Below are 26,649 nucleotides of genomic sequence, written 5' to 3' on the forward strand. Positions count from 1 at the left end.
ATCATCCACATTACACAAGGATGCTGCTGCGGTCAGGTCTATGCACTGGCGCCCCCCTGTGGTGAAACACACGCAACGTCGATTAGACTCAATATGCTGCACTGCAAATAGCATTGGTTGGAAAAATCATTAGGATTTGATTACTCCTAATGCAATTGTGTTATCTCAATTCAGCTGCGCAGTATAATACTATAAGAGGACAAGTGAGCTATTGTAATGAAGTTACTAGATTAACGCAGGAAGCCTTTAATAATAAAACATCAACACATCTTACAATAGGCATCCCTGTATTAGAGGGGAGCTTAAGGTCGAAACGGGTATCCCTTTCATTCTTATAGCCTACATAACTATGCTATAGACTGACCTATCTTATTGTTACTTTTAGCAGCAAGTTATTACTCATCAAAGACACTGTAACACTGTATAAAAAAACATTCATCACTAATTTGTTTGTTTTTTTAAGCTAGAGACACCAAATAAGTTTAAAAATGATAGAAACACCATCTCTGTAGCACTTATCAAGGCAAGGCCCTTTTGTATTCGCCTAAAAATCTATCTTTTATGAAAGCTGTAGTTTCATAACAATTCGTTAGGAATAAAACATCAGACAGGTATGACAAGCAACCCCCAGAGCAGGGAGGCAACCGTCCCCATGACCTCTTCACAACCACTGCTAGCTAGCGACTGAAAAGTAGACCAAAGCTATTGCCTTCCACTTTTGAAGTGTTTCATTATCAACTACATAACGGCCCTACAAACCTCTATTCCCAAGAAAACACCAACATGACAAAGCGACTCTGTGACCTGTAAAAATCACAAAATCTCTCCTCGCTTCAATGTATTTTGTGTCTTCCACAAATGAACCAAATGGAAATGAACATGACACCTGGCCAAATGTTCGAACGACATGGTGAAACAGTAAATTGGCCGGATAATGCTGCATCCCAAAGCATTGGGACACGGGACTTATCCTTCCTGGAGTTTACTCGCTCCGACTTCAAAGCGTTTCAGACAGTTGAAGTGGAACATAAAAAGAAAACATGGACGACCGCCATCAGATACGTTACTTGACATATTGTCCAGCACTGGATAACACTGATTGACACTAGAGCGTTATTCAGCTAAGACATCTTCATCAACTGATCTGGAGCCGTATATGTAAAAGCTCTGCATGTGGCTACGAAATATAATTGGGTACAATATTACAAAGTGCCTTCAATTTTGCAGCACAGCACTGCTGGAACACTTGAGATTTAGCGTATTGTTTAATCAAAATGAAACATTAATGCGTATATATATATATATATATATATAGATATAGATATATATTCATGCTAAGAGATTATAACGACATATTTTCACGCCAGAATATTCAAAACAAGTGTTCAATACAACACTACACCTATGGAAGTAAAATGTATCAGGCTGTTAGGTCTGACGTAACACCCTTTCAAAATACGATTTCCGGGTCCAAACGCAGCGTCGAAACAAAAAGGACAACGACGGCCGAACATGTGAACAATTACGATCACAATTACGTTGTTTTTTAAAAACTCCGATCTGTTCAAACAACGGGAAACACGCCACTGCTGCGTTGGACCGGCTTGGACCCGGAAATCGTATTTTGAAAGGGAGTTACGTCATGACTTAACAGCAGGATCTCCCAAGAATTGTGTCTCCACTGTGGTGCTATTGTTCTCCGGCTTCATCTGGGTGAGGCCGGGTAGGTTGAGCTTTCCAGAGTGCGTGGGAAGGAGGTTCCACTTCGACCAAACATTTCAGTGCACTTTTCCGAGTCGGAGGTCCGAAAGTTCCGACGGCACTGGAACGCAGCATAAGCACTGTGACAACCAACCCCAGTCTCCCCGACCGGTAAAAGAATAGTGATTTAAACAGTATGCTATCTCTAATTCTAACGTTTTTTAGCTGTGTAAAGGTGTTTTATTAATTTTCCTCACTTATGGCTACACGGATCAAATCACCAGTTTGCAGCTGGGCTTTTCTCAGATGAGGATTTGTGAGGAACACAGTCGTAACGCTATGGTTTAATATAAGTAGTGACTCCAAAACTATTGGGGCACCTCGGTCCGTCCACCTGGCAACGATACCGGTGAGACAGAAGTCAGGATGTTGTTGTTGATCCGGATCCGGGTCCGCCCAGGCAGGCGTCACACAGCACCGACAAGATGGCCGAGAGTACGGGACGAAAGTGAGGGAGGCAACAAAAACACTGGCGAGCTATCCTTGCCGCAGATGCCAGACCTGTAGAGCAGCTGGAGACAAGCCAGTGCAAAGCTTTTTTAAAAAGCTGGGCGGTCGGTTTATTCCGGACTCGGACCTGTGGGTGACATTTGCGGTATGCAGACAAACCGTGCTCCGAGCCAGCCCGCGGACGGAACGTTTGTCAGGCTGTCTGCGTTGGCTAGCTAGCAAGCGAGCTAACCATGTTAGCTAGCTGACAACACCGTTAGCGAGAGAATACGTTTGAACAAAGTGACAGTTGGGTCTTTTACAAATTAATAATTGGTGCTACTTCTTTGTGTATTATCATTTATGTCTATTGAAGCGGCATAACTTCCCCGAGTGATTTAACGCACTAGTTAGCGAGCTGGTTAGCGAAGTAACATTGCGGATATTTCTTGCATGTTAGCATTAGCAAACGTCTTATTAGCTTGCTCAGCTGTTTTTTTTGGATGACTTGGGGTTGTTCCGACACAGGAAAGGTGCGCCAGCGTGTGTGGAGGGACATTTTTTTCCCTCTCTGCCTAAAAGTAACGTTACCTGTGACGGTTCTCAGTCGGTCTGAGTGCCGTTAACCGGGTGTCCTGGAGGAGTGCTAACGTTAACGGTACCACAGTCAGGATTGTAAACACAAGGCAAGCCCGAGGAGACCTCAGCCCTGTGTTGTTGGGACGAGGCGCGGAGGCAGTCAGCATCACCATGGCGCATTCTCCTGTTCAGGGTAACCTGCCGGGAATGCAGGTAAGCCAAATGTCTTTTGAATTTGCAGTAAGTAGTTGAGGTCACTGCCAGAACAAAATGTACACTGTTTGACTCCCCGCTGTGGGTTTGTGCACCGCACACCTATGCAGTGTCTGTGACTTTGTGCACCGCACACCTATGCAGTGTCTGTGACTTTGGGTGTTTCAGGTACCCCTCGTAAAATCGAACTCTCTCAAAGATCATGATGCACTCTACTTTTTTTGCCAACTGGGCTGGTTTTATCAAAATACTAAACACAATTCACGAGACCGCACACCCAAAACTGCAAAATACCTCACACATCCTGCAAAATGATGCACTGCATGTCATTTCATTTTTATTTAGTTTTTGTGTCCTGCACACAAAGTGCCCAACGCTCATGGGTTTATAAGACACCCTCACATAATACATTACATTCAAAATACAGATTATTATACACATTAATGCACAGACTGGCATAGGCTGCAGCCGAGGGGCCCTGGATTGGCCATAATAGTTTTTTTTTATTTACTACACTGGGGGGAAAAATGCCTCATTGGGGCCCTAAGAATGATATTTAAAGATTAAGTCGCAGAATGGAAAGATATCTGACACATTTACCCAATCAGCTGCCATCATGTAGCCATGAATGGCATGCATAGGGAGGGGGGGAATTTTTCAGATGTTGAAAAACCTGTCCTAAAGTGCCCTCTAGTACCAAAACCTGTGTTAAAGTGCTCTTTAGGAGTCAAAACCAGTGCTAAAGTGCCCTCTAGGAGTCAAAACCTGGGCTAAAGTGTTCTCTAGGAGTCAAAACCTGGGCTAAAGTGCCCTCTAGGAGTCAAAACCTGGGCTAAAGTGCCCTCTAGGAGTCAAAACCTGTGCTAAAGTGCCCTCTAGGAGTCAAAACCTGTGCTAAAGTGCCCTCTCGGAGCCAAGACATGTGCTAAAGTGCCCTCTTCAGTGGCGATGACGCGCCCTATGTGCCCTTTTTTTCCTTTTCACCCATGCCCTTCAAAAAGTCTGTGCACGCCACTGGCCGGGTTCATGAGGTCAGTTTTGTATAGCAGCAAAATGTCAGAAAGGAAATGTGATAGCGCAGCACGAAAAAAGAAAAGCAAAATGACTGGAGGAACCGCCAAAATTCCTAAACTGACAGGATTTTTCAAGGTTGCAGACTCTTCTGTTCTAGCTTTTTCTTTCTGATAAAGCATGATTAGTAATGTGGGGTGCCCAAACAAGCAGTAGCCTAGGGGCCCATGACAACCTTAATCCACCACTGATTATACAGCTCGATCTGTGAACAAAATATTCCTCTTTCTTTCCCAGGCTTTGCTACAAAAAAGGTTCCCCTTTTAAAGCACAACTCCAGTATTTTATATTCATCTCACCAAAAGAGAAATTAGCATCAATGGAAGACATTTTAGTAAAAAAAAACATTCCTCAGATCATCATAAACGTGGCAATAAAACATAAATGATTCTCACCCAGGTCATACATGAAACAGAGCCTGTCAGCGTAACTGTGCACGCAGCGATCTTTGGCCTTCAGTTATAATTTACATATGGTTAGAAACTGTAACACTCTTTTATTAAACAATATGTTCTTAATTTTGGCTACATGTAGCATTATCAAAATCAAACCTTTGCACCTAATGGCACACACTTTATTCATATTACCAGATTTTTGTCTTACCAACTACACAATGTTGGGCATAATGAAAAGTCTTTAGTGTGCTTTGCCATGATACTAAAATCGTTCCAATGGTAGAGAATTCATCAGATTATTCACATGCACGCTGTTTTTTCATCAAACAAAGTCAGTGCGACATATGCACAGCAGATATATTTACATTTTGAATGGCAGTGTTTTTAAATGGCAAACATGACTTTTTGTCAGATTGTTGTGTCTTATGCTGCCTTCACATGCTGTGAAAAAGATGGTCCTTTTCATTTGTGAACTGGAGATTAGCGGCGTGTTGTGTTCAAGTGCTTTTGTTGTCGTAGTGAAATGAAACAGGGTAGACCCACAGATCCTGACCTGCTAGCTAGCATCTGCTCTGGGTAGGTAAACCAAACCACAACGGTATTTTGGAAAATGACACTAAGTCCTAACACGTGATATTGAAATTGTCTTTAGCCACGACATTGTACAGGCTACAAAAATGATCCGCACACAGCAGCAGAAAACATTTAATAGCGTGCCATGCTTACCATTCACGACTCTTGGGATGTGCTCCGCCATGTTGAAAGGTCAAATGTTATCTGATCCAGACAACTATCAAAATATTCTACCAGCTCCCCAGTGGAGATTACCACGTGAGGGGGTATTCATCGGATTTTGGTATTTACCATATTTTCCATAGAACGTGAAGGCTCCATTAGGCAGAGAACCGTGTGCAGTGCATTTAAAAAGTGCCATTTTTGAATTGCAAAATGTGTGTAAAGCAGAAAGTGTTTAATGCTTTGGATACTTTAAAGAGGTTTTGCTCTGTGTGTGTTAGTTTAAATATTTGTGCTATGCATGTCATTTTAGTGCGTTAACGATTGGAGAAAAGCACAAGGAATTGACGAAAGGTGTAACAATGTCACAATTGACCTAAAGACATCAAATATGCAGCAACTTAAACACGGGTTGCTACGTCTCCGTTGTTAAGTTATTGTTATTGCTTCTGCCACGTTTGCAACCGAAGGATAGGCACTCGAAATTCTGAAATTTCAGCTATGATTTGAAAGTGACACAGCTCCCTTGGTGCCCTGTACAAAGACCCTATTATGCACACATGAGCCTTGTTCTTGCTTCTGCTGCTATCTTTAGATTTTTTTTGCCGATAGGGGATAATTGTGTTGGGCAGATAGCAAGGAGGAGATAACTGTTCCTAATGTAAACTGCCTCATGCATCAGATTGTAGTCCCCGTGCAGGCTTGTTAGCAGAATTTTGCTTTGGAAGTAAATGCACGCACACTCAGACTCTGTGGTAGGATGCATCAGAGTTGTAAAGAAGTTTTCGCGGCCAGACAGTGGAAGATAGTTGACGACTGTTCTTAAATTAGTGCCAGTGCAGTCACAGTTTCAGCTTGTCAGTTAAATTGTCATGCAATGGCAGAAGAAGTCAGTATTTGACTTTAAGCCCTTATTACAGCTTAAGCCCACTTTTCCAAACAAAGCATGTTATTGTTTTAATGAAATATGACTCATCAGATCTTTATTAACTCTGTCCCACACTTTCCATTTGCGACATCACAGTTTAGTTTCTTGAATAAACCCCCCTCATGGCACTGAAAGGGGCCTTCATTGGTGACATAAGGATCCCTTGTTGTCTAAAGCAGCTGTTTTTAATAAACAAGCCATCTTAAAACGAGCACATTGACCCTTTCTCTGCTTATAAAAGGGTATAAAAGGAAGTTGTTTTTGTCGGCGCATGCTCTTGTGTTTCCCACACAAAGGCCTCTGGAGAGTTAAGTCATTTTAGTTCACTTCCTGCGGCATTCAAGTATTATTTTTCCAGTCACAACACCCAGATACACATGCTACAGCGCGTTACCCCCAGAAAAGTTGGAACCGCAGATTGTCATCTGAGTCACTGAACACACTCTCAGCTGTTTCCCTGACTAATAAGCACTTCAGGTCCACTCAAGCTTGTTTTTGTGTGACCACTGTAACGCAGTTTAAAGTCATGCAACAGTGCATGGTTTGTCTCTTCTGTCCTTATGACCTCAAGAGGAGTTAACAGTAATATGATGTTATAGATATTTCATTATTGCATCTCAGCAGAAACTGGCTGGTTCCACACTGGCGTCCATTCAAAAGGAATGCATTTCATATTAAATCTTCCTATCAGACCCATATATCTTTTCTGTAACTCAAATCCAGTAACACATTTTTTTTTTGAGAAAAAGTAAAATGTTGTGGAAAATATTTCAATCTCCTATTTCATACACAGTGTTTTTTTTTTTTATTAAAGATGGATAACATTGTTATCTGAAAGGGCTGAGTTATGTCCAGGGTCTTATCAACGTGCAAATGGTGACATTAAGTCATGGACAATAGTATTTCGATAGACTGTAGGTAACCCGCTGTGTGGGCTACTGTTTTAAAGCAGTGAGGAAAGAATTGATTTTTTTTGGGAAACAGCCATTTTATGACTGCAACTATTCAAATACATTTTTTTTCCTGGCTGAATTGCGTTATATCGGATCAGTGCATAGACTTGGGCACTTGTCGATACCAGATCCACAATTTTAGGCAGCATTGTAGGCTTTTCCTAGCCTGGGTATACCTATGCTGCCCTGCACGCTATTTCATTTCACCCTGCTCGGCAGCCTGGATTCCATGGATCAGATTTTCACCTTAACAAGGGAACCAATCACAGAACGGGGAGGGTCGGCAAGACGATGACGACGTCTATGGGACACACCCAAGCTTGTAGCCTTTTAACATCTACAGATCCAACATGGCAGCAGACGCAAAGTTACCTTTCAATGCAGCATTAGATAGTGCTCTAAGTTGTTAAGAACGCAAGTTTCTTTTAAAAAAAACAGCAACTTTTGGAACTAAACTGTTTTCTTACCAAGAAGGATGTCTGTGCCCCGCTACCAACATGCTTAGGCTAAAACCTCATATGCCAGCTAGCCCCGTTAGTGGCTAAGGCAATGAGGCTAATGCGATTGGCTATGAGCTACACCCAGAGGCATTTGATAGACATTTGTAGGGACCAATAAACGGCTCTGGACAATCGTAAACAGCACCTTAAATACGAGAAAATTAATGGGTGGTTCCCAGACCAATGTTCTTGAGATTTGGTCGTGTTTGCCAGGCTAAGCGTTTCCGATACTGGTATTGAAACAAACTCTAAACAAAATACACCACTTCGAACAGTGCACATCAAAAGAGCCTGATTTTTCCTTTTTAGTTTTTTAGTGAGGTTGGTGCTAAATACTTTTGCTGGCTCTTTTTTTCAAAGCATGTAAGAGATGATTCATTTTAGCCACAGACTGTGTCTTTTTAAAGCAGGCGTCCACAGAGAGGAGCATATCAGTGCGTTCTGCGATCCCAGTTTGTCATGGCAACTAGATCATAACTAAAAATGTCCCGGAAAATAAACTCTAGGAAAGGTGTATGTAATTGCTCTCCATGTTTTTCTGGTGTTTGTTAATGAGTAGAGAACTAGAAACCACCCACCAGGGCTGGTATGCATTAAAAGCTCAGAAATGTTGGTCTTAAATGCGTCAAAATTCCACCAATCCTATTATTTAAATAATCGATAATCTATTTTTTTGATCATTTCTCAAGCAAAAATGCCAAAAGTTTTATTTTGTATTGCTTAAATGTTTTTTATCCTGCATGTTATTGTGACACTCTTTCCCTTTCATTCTCCTGTGTCTTTCTTTCTGTGTACACAAACACAAGGTGTTGCAACGAGTGAATTAATGTATCCTGTAAGAATGGCGCCCCGCTGCTGGTGTTTCCTATGTACTCCCCAGCGTTCAGTTCTTTTCAAACAATCCTTTTGTCTTTTCTTTTTTTTTTTTTTAAATCCACCTTCCCCTTCCGCCCACCCCGCTTTGTTCCCTCTCCCATCACCGCCAGAACGCCAAAGCTGACCCGGAGGAGCTGTTCACCAAGCTGGAGCGCATTGGCAAGGGTTCGTTTGGCGAAGTGTTTAAAGGCATCGACAATCGCACCCAGAAAGTAGTCGCCATCAAGATCATAGACCTGGAGGAGGCGGAGGACGAGATCGAAGACATTCAGCAGGAGATCACGGTGCTGAGCCAGTGCGACAGCCCCTTTGTCACCAAGTACTACGGCTCATACCTGAAGGTGATGGTTATTGTCTATTTAATATGCATTTAGAGTTCTTACTTCAGTAGTTTTGCATCTGTATTCCCCTTGAAGTAAAATCCAAGTGAGCAAATGGGATGAGACATAAAAAGATTTCTCTTCCTCTACCCACTTTTTTCCCCCGAATAATCCTAAATTAAAAAAGGATTAGCCTCAGATGACTTCATACACCCACCAAGCCCTTAAACGTGTCATCATGACTTGCGTAAGAAATGCACCTGGCTCTAAACACCTTTCAATAAGCCAGTAACCACCTTCATAATAGAGCTTTATGAATAATATGTCTCCACAAATGCACCATAGTGCTTAATGAGCCCCCTTTTTGCACGCCACGGGCAGCTCACTCTCTTCTCTTCCTCTGTCTCCACTGTTCCAGGACACAAAGTTATGGATCATTATGGAGTATTTAGGTGGAGGCTCAGCATTAGATTTGGTAAGTGATTCCTGCTTTGAGTTCTAATATTAAGGTATGTGATCAATTGAGATTATAATTCTGTTTGAATAATTACGCTTTCATTTAATACTTCTGTGCAATGGAGCGCGCCGGCTTGTTTTTTCTGAAACTCAATCAGCTTTTATTCCCTAAAATATTCAAATAATGATTTCCTTTGACGTTAGCAGAGGTACGAGAACAAACACGCAAAAATAAGTTTTTTTCCCTCTTCCCTGGATTATCGTGTGATTTTGTTTTCGTTGATGTGACCGAGTTCTGTTGGGATTTGGTTTGGAGTGCTCAAAGCACCAAAAACAAATAGGCACACTTTTTTTCATAGCCTACCAACTTCACAGACATAGTTGGTAGGCTACTCAATGGAAACAAAATGATTCATTCATTCATTTTCAACCGCTTATCCCGGGGTCACGGGCGGTGCTCGAGCCGATCCCAGCTGACATTGGGCGTGAGGCGGGGTAGACCCTGGACAGGACGCCAGTCTATCGCAGGGCACACATAGAGACGAACAGAGACAGACAACCATTCACACCTACGGGCAATTTTAGAGTCATCAATTCACCTAACACGTGCATGTCTGTGGGAGGAAACCGGAGAACCCGGAGAAAATCCACACAGACACGGGGAGAACATGCAAACTCCACACAGAAAGGTCCAGGTATGGATGCGAACCTGGAACCTTCTAGCTGTGGCGACAGTGCTAACCACTACACCACCGTGTAGCCCCAGAAAGAAACAAAATTAAATTAAAGATTAAAATATACAGATGTTGCAACTTGTTGCTCATGGAGGAATTGTTGGGTCTCTGTAAATCCTAAATGAGTCAAAGTGGGGTCCAGACCTACTCTGTAAAGTGTCTTGAGGTAACTTTTGTTATGATTTGGAACTATAAATAAAATTGAATTGAATAGGTTAATGGGCCACCGAAGCATTAACATGTTCTTTGAACTATAGTTACGCAGCAGAGCGCATCTGTTATATCCAATTGAAGCTGCTATGTGGACCAACTCTATTTTTTCAATGCTCTTCTATTTGTTTCGTTCTAATGCGTGGCTATGCAGCCCTCCAACACGTAAAAACTACATAGAACTGTGTGAACCAAAAAAACCCAAGTACAATCTTTTCTTTGTTTTTCTTCTAAAGATGGAGCCTGGAGCCCTGGATGAGACCCAGATCGCCACAATCCTAAGAGAGATCCTCAAGGGCCTGGAGTATCTGCACTCTGAGAAGAAGATCCACAGGGATATCAAAGGTACCTGGCTGACTGAGAGCACTGCTATTAGAGGACGCAGGTGTCTAAATAGCATCATTACCCAAATATCACATAGCAAGATAATGGCATCGACGTCCACTTATGGTTTCATTCATTATATAGTTTGTATTTCTCTGGGGAATTGAGATGAACGCCGCGGCGCTTCCCTAAAAGGGTTCTGACAGTCATTCCCTCTTCATTAAATAAATTGGTGAAGCGGACAAATGGCGCTGACAGAAGTGTCTGAAGACTGCTTTCTCACATCGGCCTTCCATCTGTCCTCCCCGTCCACAGCTGCCAACGTGCTGCTGTCCGAGCAAGGAGAGGTGAAGCTGGCGGATTTCGGCGTGGCGGGGCAGCTCACGGACACTCAGATCAAGCGCAACACCTTCGTCGGAACGCCCTTCTGGATGGCCCCCGAGGTCATCAAACAGTCGGCGTATGACTCCAAGGTAAGGTCAAAGACAGTGAGTCACAGTGCACGGTTGTTTTAAAGGAGAGCACCACAGTGTTGTTAACACTTGATAGAAAGAAGGAAACTCTGTATTCTTATACTGTACATCTGCATTGAAGTACTCGGCTGCTGCTCCTGCCTTTTTCTTTCTTGCTATGCAAATAAAGTGATACTGCTAATGGTGTAATGCAGTAGTGCACTTCAAATTAGGTCATCCATTTATACAATGAAGATGCAGACACAAAATGAGCCTGGTCGTCTGCAACAGTGGGTCCCAAACTTTTCACCAAAAGCCATAATCTAATTAGCTTTTACATTCCAGCCCAAAGGGCGGTTAAAGGCTGGAATGAGCTCTATTTATAGTGACAAATCTTTCCATTGCCGCTCTGATGGTCACTATCTCTGACTGCTTTGCACCTGGAAAGCTAAGCATGTTGTGCAAACCGCGAGCTGTCGTCACCGGTCTTGAGGTGCGTTTCCATTAGGGTAAAATGTGGACGCTTGAAAAGTTTCAGGGCACGCTGTCTAAAATGCCGAGATAGACCTCAATCCCGGTATTTGACCCTAATGGAAAGGCACCTTTGGTTGCCGACTAACTTTAGGGTTTGTAGTGTCCATTTGTTGGAAAATCCAACTCAACAAATGGCTAGGTTTCTCCCAATAAATTGTGATTTAAAGCCTTTATTGGAATATGTTAAATTCATCAGAGCAGCGCATGGAGCTCCCCTCGGGACACGGCTTTCATATACATGTAAGTATGTAAAATAGAAAACCTGGAGCGTCACCTACTTGACAGGTGGGCCGTCAACCGGGGTCAGTGCATCAATTATTGCGATGTAGGCAACCTACCTAACACAAGTAATAATCAGACATTTAAAAAAAAAAACGTTATTGATGGGGCTTATCTTATTTGGGAAAATAATATAATCAAAGTAAGCTGTCTTTCCATTACAAAATATTATAAATCTACATGCCATAAAGCAATGCTTACCTTTCTGACCCACAGCGCTTTCCTCCAAAGTCCCACCCTCTTCCCCCTGCCTGACCTCTGACGCTCCCTCCTCCCTCGACATGTGCGATGAGAGAGAAATGCTGCGTTCCAGTGTCACGGGAAGCCCGAAGTTTTTGACCTCCAACTAGGCAAAGTGCACTGAAATGCCTGTCAAAGTGGAACCTCCTAATATCAATTTCGAAGGAGATCAACCCGACCCGAATTCACTAGTAGGAAGTTCCACTTTGACAGGCATTCCAGTGCACTTTGCCTAGTTGGAGGTCCGAAACTTCGGACTTCCCATGGCACTGGAAAGCCGGATGACAGGCAGGAAGCTCTGCAAAGAATTGAATATTGATGAGTTTTAACACCTGGTGGATTTCTTAATACACTTTAGTGTGTCATATGTTTATGAGGAGCATTTTAAGATCACAAAAAAAAGTTTAAAAAAAAGCAAGAATAATTTAAATGGTGTCATTCTTCATACTGTATAACCTGCCTATCAAACGTTTTCAAGCTCAGTAAACACGGATAAGATTTGAACAGAACTTCTCCCATTTGTCCGGGACACTGAAATCTTCCAGGACATGTGGCACTAATGGAAACATTGGCCATGGGCCCTTTTTCCGTTTTTGTTGGCTGCTCTTATGTTTCAGTTTTTGAAACGCTAGAATTAAAAAGCAATATAGAAAATGTAAAAGTACCATAAGGCTGAAGAAGGTCATACGGTGACAAGACATTTAAAAAAAAAAGCAGAAGCAGTGGATTACTGTAGAGAGCCTAACCGTAGCTCCGATCGTTGGTTAGATTGTATGCTTTTGCATAAATATTAAGTATGCAACTATTTCAACATGTCTGCCTGTGCATTTCAGGCTGATATCTGGTCTCTTGGCATCACAGCCATCGAGCTGGCGAAAGGCGAGCCGCCCCACTCGGAGCTCCACCCCATGAAGGTTTTATTCCTCATCCCAAAGAACAACCCGCCCACGCTGGAGGGCAACTACAGCAAACCGCTCAAGGAGTTTATCGAGGCCTGTCTCAACAAAGAGCCCAGTTTTGTACGCAGCGTTTTCATATTTTAAAAGTGTTTTGTTGTCTGTACAGATGATGTGTCTTTCCCCCTGCATTATGTTCTCATCTCACTTGCTTCTCTCCGTTTCCAAAGAGGCCGACTGCCAAAGAGCTGTTGAAGCATAAGCTGATCGTCCGCCATGCAAAGAAGACCTCCTACCTGACAGAGCTGGTGGACAAGTACAAGAGGTGGAAGGCAGAGCAGTCTCGAACCACAGAGTCCAGTTCAGATGAGTCTGACTCGTAAGTCTGAAGTCATTTTTTTCTTTGTAACACACGTCTTCATTTTTATCTTTTGGCTTTTACCCCATCCTATTACTTATCTGATACAAAGAAGGAGAGAAACACCGTCTGTGCTGCTGTCCTCCCACATCTGTTATGAGGGGGTTTAAGCACTTAACATGCGTGGCCTCATCACTCATTCGATAAGTGTTCAAAGCCTCCGTTCATATCTGTCCACTCAGAGAGCAGGACGGCCAGGCGTCGGGCGGAAACGACTTTGGCAGCGATGACTGGATCTTCACCATCCGAGAGAAGGACCCCAAAAAGCTGCAGAACGGGGAGGGACAGTCGGGGGCGACAGACCAGGTGAGTCATCTTCAACAATCAGATTATGTTCTTTGCACTGTGGGAGGACAGCACTTTGGATAACGTGCACTTTTTTCACAAGAACTGACGGTGTGAAGTTATTTAGGGAAATGCATCATGCTGATTCCTTCCCCTCCCCGCGTTCTCACATCTCCCTCTCTCTCTCTTACCACAGACAAAAGACATTCCAAAGAGGCCTTATTCACAAAGCCTGGCCACAGTCATATCGCCTGCATTATCTGAGGTAAGGAGCTCCATCTCGATACCAAACCAACTGTCAGGACAGAAATTCACTTTGCGTTAAGTAGATTCACAGTTCTCTTGTCAACTGCACGCAACAAGTCAGGTGCAGTCCTTCCACATCCACCACACAGAACAGTTGGCATCGATATTCTTCCTGAAGACCAGTTCTCACCATAGACTGTATAAAAATAGGCTTAACCTCTCGGTCGAGGTCCGTTCTCTCAACTTGATCCAATGACTCCTCATCATTTCCTCTTACCAAAAAGGGGCATGTATGTGACGCTGAGGGGAGGGAGATACGTCCATCGGTCTGACGTATACCTCTGAGGAGAAGTAAGGGTCAGCAGCTAGCTGTCACTCAAGAGGGCACGCCCCTTATTATTCATACACTTTAACCTCCAATAAAATAAAAACTAGCGTGGTATAAAAGAAATTCACCCCCTCAGTGTTGTCATGAAGATATGACCTAAACATACAGACTAGAATGTTTTTTTTGTCCCAGGTCTTGAAGAGGTTTAATGATGCTGTGAAACGGCCTGTTTAACATAGGGGTCAATGAGAAACTGCTCTGTTATGAAACCTGCCCCTAGTGGACACTCTGAGAACTGCAATTTATGGCACTTCCTTATTGGCTCAACCAGGAAGTCGCTGTGGTGGGGGCCTGGTTCACACCAAATGTGTTGCAAAGACAAGTTGCAGCCATGTGAAATGGGCCGGTCTCCTCTTTACTCAAACCGACTGATGGATGTGACTCGGCTTGTCAAGTCGCACAGCACGTTACGTGTTTCAAGAGCCACTTAGCCGGTAGCGTCCCCTGGTCAGGTCAGTTACAAACTGTCAGCTGATCCAAATGGAAGTTTCGAGCTACGGAGTAAATAAGGGGAGAAAGTGCCATGATCGAGAACAAAGCAGCGAATCGGAGAAAGGAAACATTATTTTTGCTGTTTCGTGACAACGAGAAAAGTAGCTGTGATTAGGTGTCTCACTTTCTCTGTCTTAGTTCATATTTTAAGATATATGCAATTGGCAACATGCGCAAACGGGTGCAAACCAGGCTGCAGAGACAAATTAGGAAAATTATTTCCGTGAGTGGTGTCCGGAGCACTATGCCAAATTCATTTCCCTGTGTAGGATAATAAAGAATGAGCAGGGCTACGTTGAATTCAGTGAAATGTTTCTGGGAGCTTTAACTTCAAACCTTTTTTGTTTTTGGTTCAAACGAACTCTGGTGCGTTTACATTCTCTCCCATCCTAGCTGTCTCCTCTCTCACCGAATATCTGCCTCCGCACCTTTTCTCCTCTCTCCCAGCTGAAGGCGAGACAGGAGCAGGTGAATGGGAACCCCATGGTCCTGGATGAACTGAGGGAGGCCATCCTGCTGGCTGAGGAGGCCTACCCCGGCATCTCCGATTCCCTGGTGGCTCACATGGTCCACAGGCTGCAGAGGTAACGTTTGGCTTTGTGCACTGAACCGAATCATCACCGCGTAGTCCAGATTTTATTTTTCCGCAGTAAATGACAACATCCTACCGTTCTGGTTTTCTTTTTTTCTTGCAGTTTCTCCACAAGCAGGACATCCTCCTCCTCCCCCTAAAAATTGGCTCTCTGCCCCAGCCCTGCTCTCCCAGGCCCCCCAGCCCCCCCAACACCACAGTCAGGTCCGAAGGTTAAATGTCGCGGGTCAAAGTTAATTTCGATACCAGCTGACCGCGTTTGACCTCCCGTGTGGAAGAGGGGGGGCTAACCTTAGCCTGTAAAAAAATGACTGAACTCCAAAGCGGAGGATACCAGAGACACTCTGGAAAGCTTCTTTTAGCCACTTATGAGAAGAGTTCAGGGGGCAGCAGAACCCGTGGTATCGGCCATGATGGGACAAGACTCAAAGTCAGAGTGACCCAGCAGTAAAACAGCAACAGCCAAGTCAGACTCCGGCCTCTGTATATGCCAAGCTTCTCCAGCCTCACACCACGGAGTCTCTACATGGAATTTTTGCTCGACGAGGAGTCGAAAAAATCTCCCTCAACTCCACGGCAAGACTTCAATCCCCCCCTCTTAATGCAGGCGTCATATCCCCAGAACCTCTGAAAGCATGCTTGATGAACCTGCAGGGATATTATCTTAGCGTGCAAGCTGCGTGTGTGTGTGTGCGCGTGCTTAAATGCACAACATGTGTGAGCGTGTTTGTTTGTGTGTGTGTGTGCGCGCTCTCGCGTATGTAAGACTCCCTGTTAAGGCAAATTGCAGCATTCTTAAAGAAACCTCAGGTAAAGTGCTTTAAGTGGACTTTGTCCTCCGAGGCAGTGGGAGGAAGTGGGCGGGGTGGGGTTGGGGGTGGGGAGGGCGGGGGGCGTCGCCACGCTGTACATGATTACAAGTTGTCATTGCGGGAAATGAATCACTGTGTACAAAATGGTCATGCGCATTTTGTAGATATTGATAATGTTTAAAAGTAGATATTTAAAGTTCCTCCGACAGAAAGAACAGGAAATGCCTTGCCTTTTTTGAGATACACACATCTATGTTCTGGCATTTCATCAGAGATTTAGAGTTTGTTTCACTCGTTGGCGGGTGGAATTCAGTTCCGTATTCATCAGTGTTTTTCGTTCCAAGTAACCGAGAGTCCATTTCAATCACCTGCTGAATCCAACTAACTATGATACTAAGCTTACGTTGTTTAGAGGCAGAAGCGTTTCCTTTTTGTAGTCAGAAAGGAAAAAAACGCCTACCTTTACTTAAGTTTAGACAATTTAAGTCAGTTTTAAAATTGTTTAGGACAAGAACGGAGGTAGATCTGTGTCGGCAGCGGCTCTTAAATAAGATTAACAGTATTAAGTGGAGCCGAGGACAATTACAAAGGGGAACCACTACGGGTGGTCCAATGCTGATATCATGTGAAGTATTATTTTTCCTTAGCTTATGATTTATCCTTAGCATTACTTAAAAAGTGGAGGCAAGGAATAACTGGCCATCGTAGGCAATCGCATCATGACACTTGCTCATGGCCAAACTACACCGTAGATCAGGATGAGCCAAGCTGCAGGCCTAAACGCCATCCTTATTTCCTTACTCGAAACATTTCTGTCCTCACTTCCACGCCGTGCTAGAAGTGCCATGTCCTCTTTGTGCTCTCACCAGACGGTTGTAGTATGATTTGCACCTTTTTTTTGTTGTTGGTTTTTTTCATTTTCAGATCCGTTTCTGTCTGTTGTTGTTTTCTTTGCACTTTGAAAGTGTGTCGAGTATTTAAAGAAACCCGTAAGAGGGCAAAAAAACCGAAATGAAAAAAGTTGCTAATAGCCATGTTTTACTATATATGTTTACTTAAGAGTTCCAGAATTTACTACTGTGCTAATGCAGCAATAATGTTGAGGAGTTGCATCAAGACGCACTTGTCAACACAGGGATTGAAAGAAATTAAGAAATATCTGATATTTTTATAACTGCAAAGAGTATGGTATGGAAACATGGAATGCTTTATGGATATGGTCACCTGCCTTGGGCAAAATAAATATAATATACCTTACAGAAAAAAACATATGCTACGGAAATAACTACAAAATGTGTACATTTGGTCTCCTTTATCATAGCTGACAGTTTATAGTACTGTATATAATCTTTGCTTGTGTCATTTGAGGATTCCCAAGTTAAATGTAAGCTCCTTGTAAGCTTTCAAAGTGACATGAGAAATAAAGATCTAATGCTAACTGAGAACTTCGTGTCATGGATGTCCCATTTTCTAGACGTGTGTAGAGCTGGTGTCGCGACAATTACATTTTCAATACACAGTGAAATGCGGTAGAAGTAATTTGCAAACGTGACATGACATTTTTCCACCGACGTGCTAACACTGAAGTGAAAAGAGCCGACTGCAGAGCAATCACGCCGGCAGGGACGGGCTCGAGCACGTGGCAGCATGACCAATAGGGAAGTCTGGCATCTTCTACGTGGACAAATACCGTACAACAATACTCTTGTACAGCAGAGTAATTCAATATATTAGTTTATTTTACGCTAAGGTTTAGTTATGACTCCATCTGACGCTTCTAGCCGGACGCCGCTAGCAACATGCACGGGGTTAGCACAACAATACCGTACAACAATACTCTTGTACAGCAGAGTAAGTCAATATATTAGTTTATTTTACGCTAAGGTTTTGTTATGACCCCATCTCAACTTCTAGCCGGACGTCGTTAGCAACATGCGCGGGGTTAGCACAACAAGCTGGTGAGCTAGTCGGTCACACCGTGGGGAGTGCAAATGAAACCCGCAATCGGGTTCCAAAAATAATTGTTTTCCTCAAAATGTAATTGAGAATGCAGTTTGGTTGTATGGGAGCGTTGTTTGCAGGCGACCAAACAGGCTGATAGCGTTCTAAGACGAGGGTGGTGTGTCGGCGTTGAATGGAAACACATCCGACATGCTAATGCACATTTGACAGAATCAGCCTCACTCCTTATCCCCGCTGCTTTCAAGCAGTCTTTAAAATATCATTCATATGCACACCAGTCCCTTGCTGGAGAGCTCGAAGGGCCTCCCGTGCCTAGTTACGGTTGCTAACAGGATTGGACAGTGGTCTAGCCTGGCTAGCTCAGTCGGTAGAGCATGAGACTCTTATCTTAATCTCAGGGTCGTGGATTTGAGCCCCACGTTGGGCGGGGGATTTTGGGGCGGCAGTAGCTCAGTGACTTTGCTGCGAACCGGTGTGTCGCCAGTTCGAGTCCCTGCGTGGACCATGAATGGAGCGTGGACTGGTGGCTGGAGAGGGGCCAGTTCATCTCCTGGGCACTTCCGAGGTGCTGTTGAGCCAGGCACCGAACCCCCAACTGCTCGGGCGCTGGTCACTGGCAGCCCCCTCGCTCTAACATCTCTCCTGTCTCCTGTATGTGTGTGTAACATGAATAACAATAATAGAGTGAAAAAAATTGAGTTTTTTTTTTTTATTGCGGGCCTAATAAAGGAATTTTTCTTCTTCTAGGGAGGGGCTTTGCGAAGGGTCACTTTTTTCTGTTTCCTCAAGATAACGAAGTTAGTTTTCTCTTGATAACAGCTAACAACACGAATAGACTAGCATCCAAGTCCAAACATGTATGCTTGATGACGGCTCTCTTGACCACAATCATTATTTATCCTGTGACTTGGAGAAAACAAAAGTCCAGTTATAAAGTGTCTCAAGAAATCTGCCTTTCATTTTCTCAAGAATCGACATAAATTCAACCGTCAGCACGAGAAAATGAGCTTCGTCAGCGCGAGATAACAAAATGACTGACTTGTGATCTCAAGATGACAAATAATTACAAGCTCGTCTGTTCTACGCCTCCATACAGACGAAACACTTGCTGTTCTTCTGCCGTCACAGTCCTTTCAGTCATTCATTCATCTTCAGCCGCTTATCCCGGGGTCGGGGTCGCGGGGGGCTGGAGCCGATCCCAGCTGACATCGGGCGTGAGGCGTGGTCCACCCTGGACAGGACGCCAGTCTATCACAGGGCACATAGAGACGAACGGAGACAGACAACCATTCACACCTACGGGCAATTTTAGAGTCATCAATTAACCTAACACATGCACGTCTTTGGACTGTGGGAGCAAATCCGAGTACCCGGAGAAAACCCACACAGACACGGGGAGAACATGCAAACTCCACACAGAAAGGCCCAGGCGGGATTGCGAACCTAGAACCTTCTTGCTGTGAGGCAACAGTGCTAACCACTACACCACCGTGTAGCCCCGTCACAGTCCTCATGTGTGAAAAAGATACAGAACTATTCCCAGATTTTGAAAAAGATTCAGCAAAGAAACGTACTTAAAAGAACGCCATAGCATGAGTTTTAAGATACAGCAACCTTTATTGAAGACCTCGGTGAGCAGCCGTTACCACAGGGCGGTATCCCTCCGGGCCAAATTGAAATCTGAGTTTGAATATGGAATATGATTAAACATTTTCTCTTTGAATTTGACCCTGGAGCACAAGAACATCATATATATATATATATATATATACTGTATATATACCTGTATATAAAACAGTGACAATATATCACAATACATAAAACACTGTGCTTGGAAATAAATACAACGTTGGAATGGTTTCTTTGTGTGTGTGTGCTCCAGGACATTATAAAAGCCTATGAAACAAAAATTACATAACAATGTTGCTACACAGTGCAAAATAAATCATTGTAAAAACTAATTTACAACAGCGAAAGCACAAATTACCAACCAATGAAGATCCAAGGATTTTAATCAAATGAGTAAACAACAAAAAGGAATATTCTGTGATGATTTTGAGCCGAAATGGTGATAGTGGTGTTTGAATTATCCCTGCCAAGACCCCTCACTAACACTGTCTGCCAAGAGCTCAACCAAACAAGTCCTATTTCTGTGTTCTGACAACTTCAGCTCCATTTCACTCAAGTCCTCCATTTATTCAAAACCACTACATGTCCAGCAGTGCACTTGGACTCAGCCATGAAACACAGAACTGTGCAGCGTTTGTAAAGCCAAAGGTAACAGCCGCTTCAGAAGCTCGTTTGTTTGGCGTCCTCCTCGTCAGAGCTGGAGTCAGAACTCCTCCTGTCCTCTTTGCGGTGCTTGAGCGAGTCCTTCCTTGTCGTCTCCATACTTTTCCTCTTCTCCTTCTCTTCAGGGTCCATCTCTGCAAACTGGGCCTCTATCTTGGCCGGGTCAATGTAGGTGTAGAAATGAGCCATGAAGGCAAAGATGAAGCACACTAACACCAGCAGAGAGGCAAAGAGGATGTACTCGGCCCACTAGTGAACAGAAACACACACACACAAACACACTCAGTATTAATTTGGAGCTAAACTGAAAGAGTGGGATTTGGCAAAAATACACTTAGAGTTAGATGAGTAGATTGATACTCTCATGTCTGCCAGTAGAATATGAGGCCAGGACTTATTTATCCAACATAACCTGTCGTATTAAGGTCTATTCCCACCCTGCGGTATATACGGATAAGAACCCTTTCGTCGTTTTGTCCGTCAGAGGGTCCGTCGCCTCTGAGCTTACGAATCCAGAGTAATCAGGACGGAACGGAGCAACACCACTGGAAATCAAGACAGCAGTAAAGAGTCTGTCCAGCCACTCACCAAAATCGACGTAGCGGCGGACATCCCAAAGTATTGTTAGTGCCTTTCGTCATCCAGCTCTCTCATCGGCAAAACCAAGGCAGGCGTCGGTTCTCATTGGGTGGTCTCACATGCCACGCTACATGTACACTTTGCGCCATTTTTTGCCGATTTCGGATGACAAACAGCAAAATCAGCTCATCTACAGAGGCCATGTTTGCGATTGTCGATGTTGGTAATTTGCGACACGGCACTCCCCCCTAGAGGATGTGTTGCGTAACATCCATAACAACGCTGAAACCGGACGGAGACACCGGAGACAACGTTCGGAACGGACGTGCAAATTTCATCCGGATCCGGAGGTATGAATCCACCTTTAGGGTTCTATAATAAGCAACTACGGCCAGTTTTAAACATAAATCGTAGGAATTCATATCACATAAAATGAACTTGTGTCTTACTGTCTACGAATGATTTATATTAAATCCACCTACCTGATCTTGAAGCGTTGCAACCTCAGCAACAATGAGCACAATGATGTTACCAACAGCAACGGTTAACAGCCAACCAGCCTGCAGCACTGACTTCATGTTGCTGGGTGCCTGGAGAGCAAAGGGAGATTCGAATAGAACCATACACATCAAGACATACTCTAGTGCCACTTTGATTGTTTGTGTTTTCGGTCGTTGACAGATATGTGAGGAAAGCGCCCCTCTACCTGTGAGTAGGCGAACTCCAGGCCGGTGACGGAGAAGACCACCTCTCCCGCAGTGATGAGGAAATACTGAGGAATCTGCCAGGCCATGTGGATGGTGTTAGGCTTTATGTCCATCTCCGGTTGGATGGTCTGTGCGCACTACAGGACAAAGCCAAGTACCAAGATGTAGTGAAAAGTTACATTCAAGCTGGAATTGTGACTCAAAATGTACTCATCGCTTACGTTTGGTCCAAATGCGAAAGTTGGCGGGATGATGAAGGTGAACGAGCTGCCGAAGCCCAGCTCGTGACTGTAGGTGCACGTGTCCCCAGCATTATTCTCGATCAGGAACTGTGCGCTGACAGAACAAGAAAAAACATCAGTGAGAGCAAAGACTTTTCTCTGGTGTAACTTTACGTGACTTGGGTAAGGAAATCAGTCTTACAGTCCCTGGGGTATATCAACATAGTTTGACATGTTGTCGGTGAAGATGTCCCGAAAAGCCAGGTCACCCGATGTTACGTTCAAAACTGATCCAAAACCATTAAAAAATCTGGGGAAGGAGAATTCAGGATACAATAAGTGAGGCAGTCTGGAAATGAAACTAGAGTATGTAACATTTGAAGCACCTCTTATAAACAAAAGTTGAATTTCTAATCGTCAAGAAATGCCAAATATCCACATAAGGGACTCGGTTGTCATGACCGAGGGCTCTGTGTACCCTAAACGCCCATCTAAAGCAGTGGTTTCCAACCTGGAGGTCAGGGGGTCCTGATAATTCCAAAATAAACTTAAACATATGAGAGAAATGAACATTACTACACTAAAAATAGGTTGAATTATATCTTAACTTGACCCTTACATGTTCAATTCTGGCTACTTTAAACGTCTATTAAATGAAACAAAGAAGGGAAAATAAATCTGTGGTTGAGGCCATAATGTGTGACAAAGTAGATACCGATTTGATTTATGGCATACCCGGGTCAGGAAGCACTAATCCTACGATTATAAGATGATGTCACACAGATCCATCGTTATTGTCTACCTTTATCTGGCATAAAGTAATTGTGAGCGCTTTATTCTAATATAAGGTCACCACTGGGGCGGCAGTAGCTCAGTCCATAGGTGACTGGGCTGGGAACCGGAGGCTCGAGTCCCTGTGTGGACCATACATGGAGCATGGACTGGTGGCTGGAGGGATGCCAGTTCATCTCCTGGGCACTACCGAGGTGCTGTTGAGCAAGGCACCGAACCCCCAACTGCTCGGGGCGTCGGCCACTGGCAGCCCCCTCGCTCTAACATCTCTCCATTAATTGCATGTATAGGTCCTGTCTGTGCATGTGTGTGTATTTCAGGGCTGTGTGTGTGTGTGTTTAACATGAATAAGAATTATAGAGTGAAAAAATCGAATTTCCCCGTTGCGGGACTAATAAAGGAATTCTTCTTCTTCTTCTTAACTGTATGTAGGGCTGACACAGGTACACAGGAACACTTTTGGTTACAACCAAAGTTTACCGTATTAAAAAAAACTCCTATGAATTTTATAGCATTTGAAACTTGCCTGATAGCATTAGCGCCCTGTTCAGGCTTGGACTTGATGTCCGGGAACTGGAGATAGAAAAAAAAATACTTTAGCGCGTCCACATTTTTGTACTTTAAGTATCATATTGATAAAGGAAACATACGGTAGAAACATAATGAAAGTCCAACTGAAATTACATTTACATTTCGTCCCTTTTTGCCGTGCTTTAAAAGTGCTTGATTGACTGATTATCATGTGAAAAAACATGGAAGCCAGTGTTTTGTTACAGTGATCCTGAGCTCCACGCCAGCATCTAACTGGACTTAAGTGACGCAAAAACATCCCCCATCATTTAGTGGATATTTTCTGGATGATAAAGTAGAATTAATGTTATTCCCACGATTTCAGACACAGTAGCGGACAAAAACGTATATTTCATTTCAGTTGGACTTTAATCTGGCAGGTATGCTCACCCCTTTAGGCCTGGGATTGACCCCATCCTGAATGATTACAATGGAACTCCGATTGCCGTCCACTAAACCACTAATGTAACTTATATTATTGTTATTATACTTCAGAGTCAGGTGGAATGGTTCATCAAAGGTCAGGTACTCCCCATTGGACTGTAGAAGAAAAGATAAGACAATATCAATATGTCCTCCTACCTTTCATGCGTATTGCACGAACACACCTACTTAGTTTAATACGTTTTGGATAGATACTCTGTCTTATGTTGGCCAGTGTACCTTGAAAGGCTCCAAGGTAAACTCGTTGGGTCCAGCTGTGACCTGCAGTGGGCTGTTAATCATGTTGATGAACTTTGCTTGGCCTACGGTGCTCGATGGGAACGTAGGCAAGGTTTGCTGGAAGAGAAATAGAACTGGTTGTGAACCGTGCCTCATTAGATAATGACTGAGTTGCAAATCGCATACTTTTTCTTATTACTAACTACATGCTACATACATGCAGCATGCATACAATCGGGACATACTAATACTTCAAACTTCATAAGGTTGCGACTCGTCAGAATAGCCAGAAAAGCAAGCTGGCTAGTGTGATATCCTGGTATTTTTGGCACATTGCATTTGACATACTACATGGTATGGGTATTGGAATGCAGGGTAAGCTTGTTGAAGTTGCCCAGTATATGTTTTTACGTGTGTTGCACTCACATCAATCTGTAACTGGACCAGGGCAGCAGCGACGAACGCAAGAGCAGCAAGGAACATCCCCACAGTCATCCTCTTTAACGGACTGCAGAACACAAACATACATACATTCATACGCATTCGAGTCTCTCTACCCCTCATTCAATCCCATTGCCTTATACATCAACAATGTATTCAGGAGGCCAACACGGCATCACTTTATCTTTTCTCCCTATTCAGCAGTAAAGCAGTATATAAGCAATCAATAATTGGTTTAAAACACACTATAATAAAGCTGACAACCGACAAAACACAACGCACTGATGGAATTTCCGGAAGAAATCTAGGAAGTGTTCATTGAGTTTTCTTTTCTTTTTTTTTTTTTTACTATTTCTGAATTTTGAAGATCAACCTCTCTCCATGAGTCTTGAAAAATGTATCTTCTTCATCTTCATCTTCAACCGCTTATCCATGGTCAGGTCGCGGGGGCAGCAGTTTTAGCAGGGGACCCCAAACTTCCCTTTCCCGGGCCACATTAACCAGCTCTAACTGGGGGATCCTGAGGCGTTCCCAAGCCAGTGTGGAGATAAGCAGCTTTAAAATCCTATTTGATTTTTTTGTACATTTAAATGAATGGTTTGTTAAAAAAGTAAATGCAACAATTCGAATGATATCTTACGGAATATGACATTCTGTTAGCGCTGTGAGACAGTGACTGGTATGTGACCGTGACGGTTAAGCTTAAGCACCAAAGCGACTTGGTTAAAATTAGAAAAAACACTGTGGTTTGACCTCAAGGACACGAACAGTGAAAGAGAACAGCCTGCATGATGGAAGTTGGTGTATTATAATACACTGTAAGGTTTTTATTATGTGCGTAACTGTATAGCATTAAATAATACATTGACTGTTACGGATGCATCACAATAGTTATTATTGTATATTAATAAATACTTGTCTTTATATCTGCCTACAACTACATTAATGTGTGTTATACACTGCTTATACAATCTATAAAGCTTATAGTAACATCGTGTATAAATCATTTAGAGACAAGCGGACACACTATCTCATTTATGTCTGCAGACTATAAAAAAATTTTTGAAAGACATTTTTAAAATAATCTCAGAGATTTACAGGAACTTTCTATAAAAAGGCAAAAAAAATAAATAGGCTGCATTATAGTTGTTATAGTTATATTTTCTAACATGTTCTGCTGCTTTTGTGTTTTAAAAGTGAAACTTTCTAACATCTATATTCTCAAGATTTTCAAATTTTAATAGGCACGTGGTATTTTTCTCGCTGGCAGCTTGACACTTTGCTTAATTTACAGAATGACAAGTCAGACTTGATTACATGCGTGAGGGCTAAAGACAACTTTGCTCAGCAAATACGAAAATGAGTGCAAAGAAGGTCTGCAAAATGTGAACACAAAATGAACCTAGACTCCAGAGGGTTAAATTAATGTAATATTTTCCATCACACAGTAACGACACAGAAAAATGAACTCACCTGAAGTTTAACTTGCACTTAGCAATCAATGGGTAGATCACACTGTCCACGATTGGTACCAAAGCCAGGATCAAGATGGGGTTGACTGTCTGATGGGAAGAAGGTGAATGATTCTTTTAAAGCCTATTCTTCAGGTTCATGTGACGTCAAGGCATCAAGAAACACCACAGCAAAGTGTGTTACCTGCATCTGATCAGGCTGGATTATGAGAAGTCCCTGTTGAAGGGAAAAAGAGGAGGGAGAAAGACGGAGTTAATTTCTTTATTCTTAAAAAGTGTCTTTTCTTTAGCAAAAATGCTACAAATAAAACACTTACAAAGTCGCCGTCCATGGTGGTCGCCTGGAGGGTCCACCTGGAACCCTGTGGAGGAGACAGAACTCTTCTTTAGTCTCTCTTTGTATCTTGTCAGTACATGCATTTGTTTTAACGCTCTCATCCCATTTATTGCTAAACATTCTGTAGTTTTTTAATGTCTCTATTTCTAGTGGAGTTATCCGTCAGGTTTTTTAATACCTATTGGCCAATATCCAATTTCTTTGTCCACCTAACAAAAGCATTTGACCATATTTATTTAATGCCAATTAATACCTATTTATTACCAATGTCAAAGGGAGTTCCACAAGGTTCAGTATTGGGCCCTGTGTTGTTTACAATTTACATATTTATCAATTTACACCCATCAGAATAAATTGTAAAGCTCCGTCTTTATGCAGATGACACAGTTCTGTATATCCTTTACCGCACAAGCAGCAACTGTAATCCTACAGTAAGCCCTTGACAAACTGCAAGATGCACTGTTTAATCTGAGTCCTTAATGCAAACGAGACTAA

At 43.1% G+C, this 26,649-nt stretch overlaps 2 protein-coding genes across 3 annotated transcripts in view; one reads left to right on the forward strand and one right to left on the reverse strand.

The window, feature by feature from the left end:
* Positions 1-2,157: 2,157 nt before the first annotated feature.
* Positions 2,158-16,144, forward strand: stk24b (serine/threonine kinase 24b; the record flags this gene model as incomplete). Of its 2 annotated transcripts, XM_083938221.1 has the most annotated exons (11): positions 2,158-2,982; positions 8,551-8,781; positions 9,179-9,235; positions 10,397-10,505; positions 10,800-10,957; positions 12,823-13,008; positions 13,116-13,264; positions 13,486-13,609; positions 13,785-13,853; positions 15,162-15,298; positions 15,410-16,144. In XM_083938221.1, the coding sequence occupies exons 1-11, from the start codon at positions 2,941-2,943 to the stop codon at positions 15,444-15,446; spliced, it is 1,299 nt and encodes a 432-aa protein (XP_083794347.1). In that variant the 5' UTR covers positions 2,158-2,940. The 2 variants fall into 2 exon arrangements, with proteins under 2 accessions (XP_083794347.1, XP_083794348.1); XM_083938222.1 differs by lacking the exon at positions 15,410-16,144 and having other exon boundaries at positions 15,162-15,302.
* Positions 16,145-19,749: 3,605 nt separating this feature from the next.
* slc15a1b (solute carrier family 15 member 1b) overlaps positions 19,750-26,649 on the reverse strand; it is an 11,536-nt gene continuing 4,636 nt past the window's right edge. The window contains exons 10-21 of the mRNA XM_083938176.1: positions 26,135-26,179; positions 26,002-26,034; positions 25,819-25,907; positions 24,331-24,412; positions 23,905-24,021; positions 23,632-23,781; positions 23,198-23,244; positions 22,082-22,189; positions 21,880-21,994; positions 21,658-21,795; positions 21,434-21,541; positions 19,750-20,621 (exon numbers count right to left, since the gene is read on the reverse strand). Coding sequence (XP_083794302.1) covers positions 20,370-20,621; positions 21,434-21,541; positions 21,658-21,795; positions 21,880-21,994; positions 22,082-22,189; positions 23,198-23,244; positions 23,632-23,781; positions 23,905-24,021; positions 24,331-24,412; positions 25,819-25,907; positions 26,002-26,034; positions 26,135-26,179 — 1,284 coding nt within the window. The 3' untranslated portion in view covers positions 19,750-20,369. The remainder of the gene's footprint in view (positions 20,622-21,433; positions 21,542-21,657; positions 21,796-21,879; positions 21,995-22,081; positions 22,190-23,197; positions 23,245-23,631; positions 23,782-23,904; positions 24,022-24,330; positions 24,413-25,818; positions 25,908-26,001; positions 26,035-26,134; positions 26,180-26,649) is intronic.

The sequence above is a fragment of the Echiichthys vipera genome (assembly GCF_963691815.1).
Source record: "Echiichthys vipera genome assembly, chromosome: 23".
Lineage (NCBI taxonomy): Eukaryota > Metazoa > Chordata > Actinopteri > Perciformes > Trachinidae > Echiichthys > Echiichthys vipera.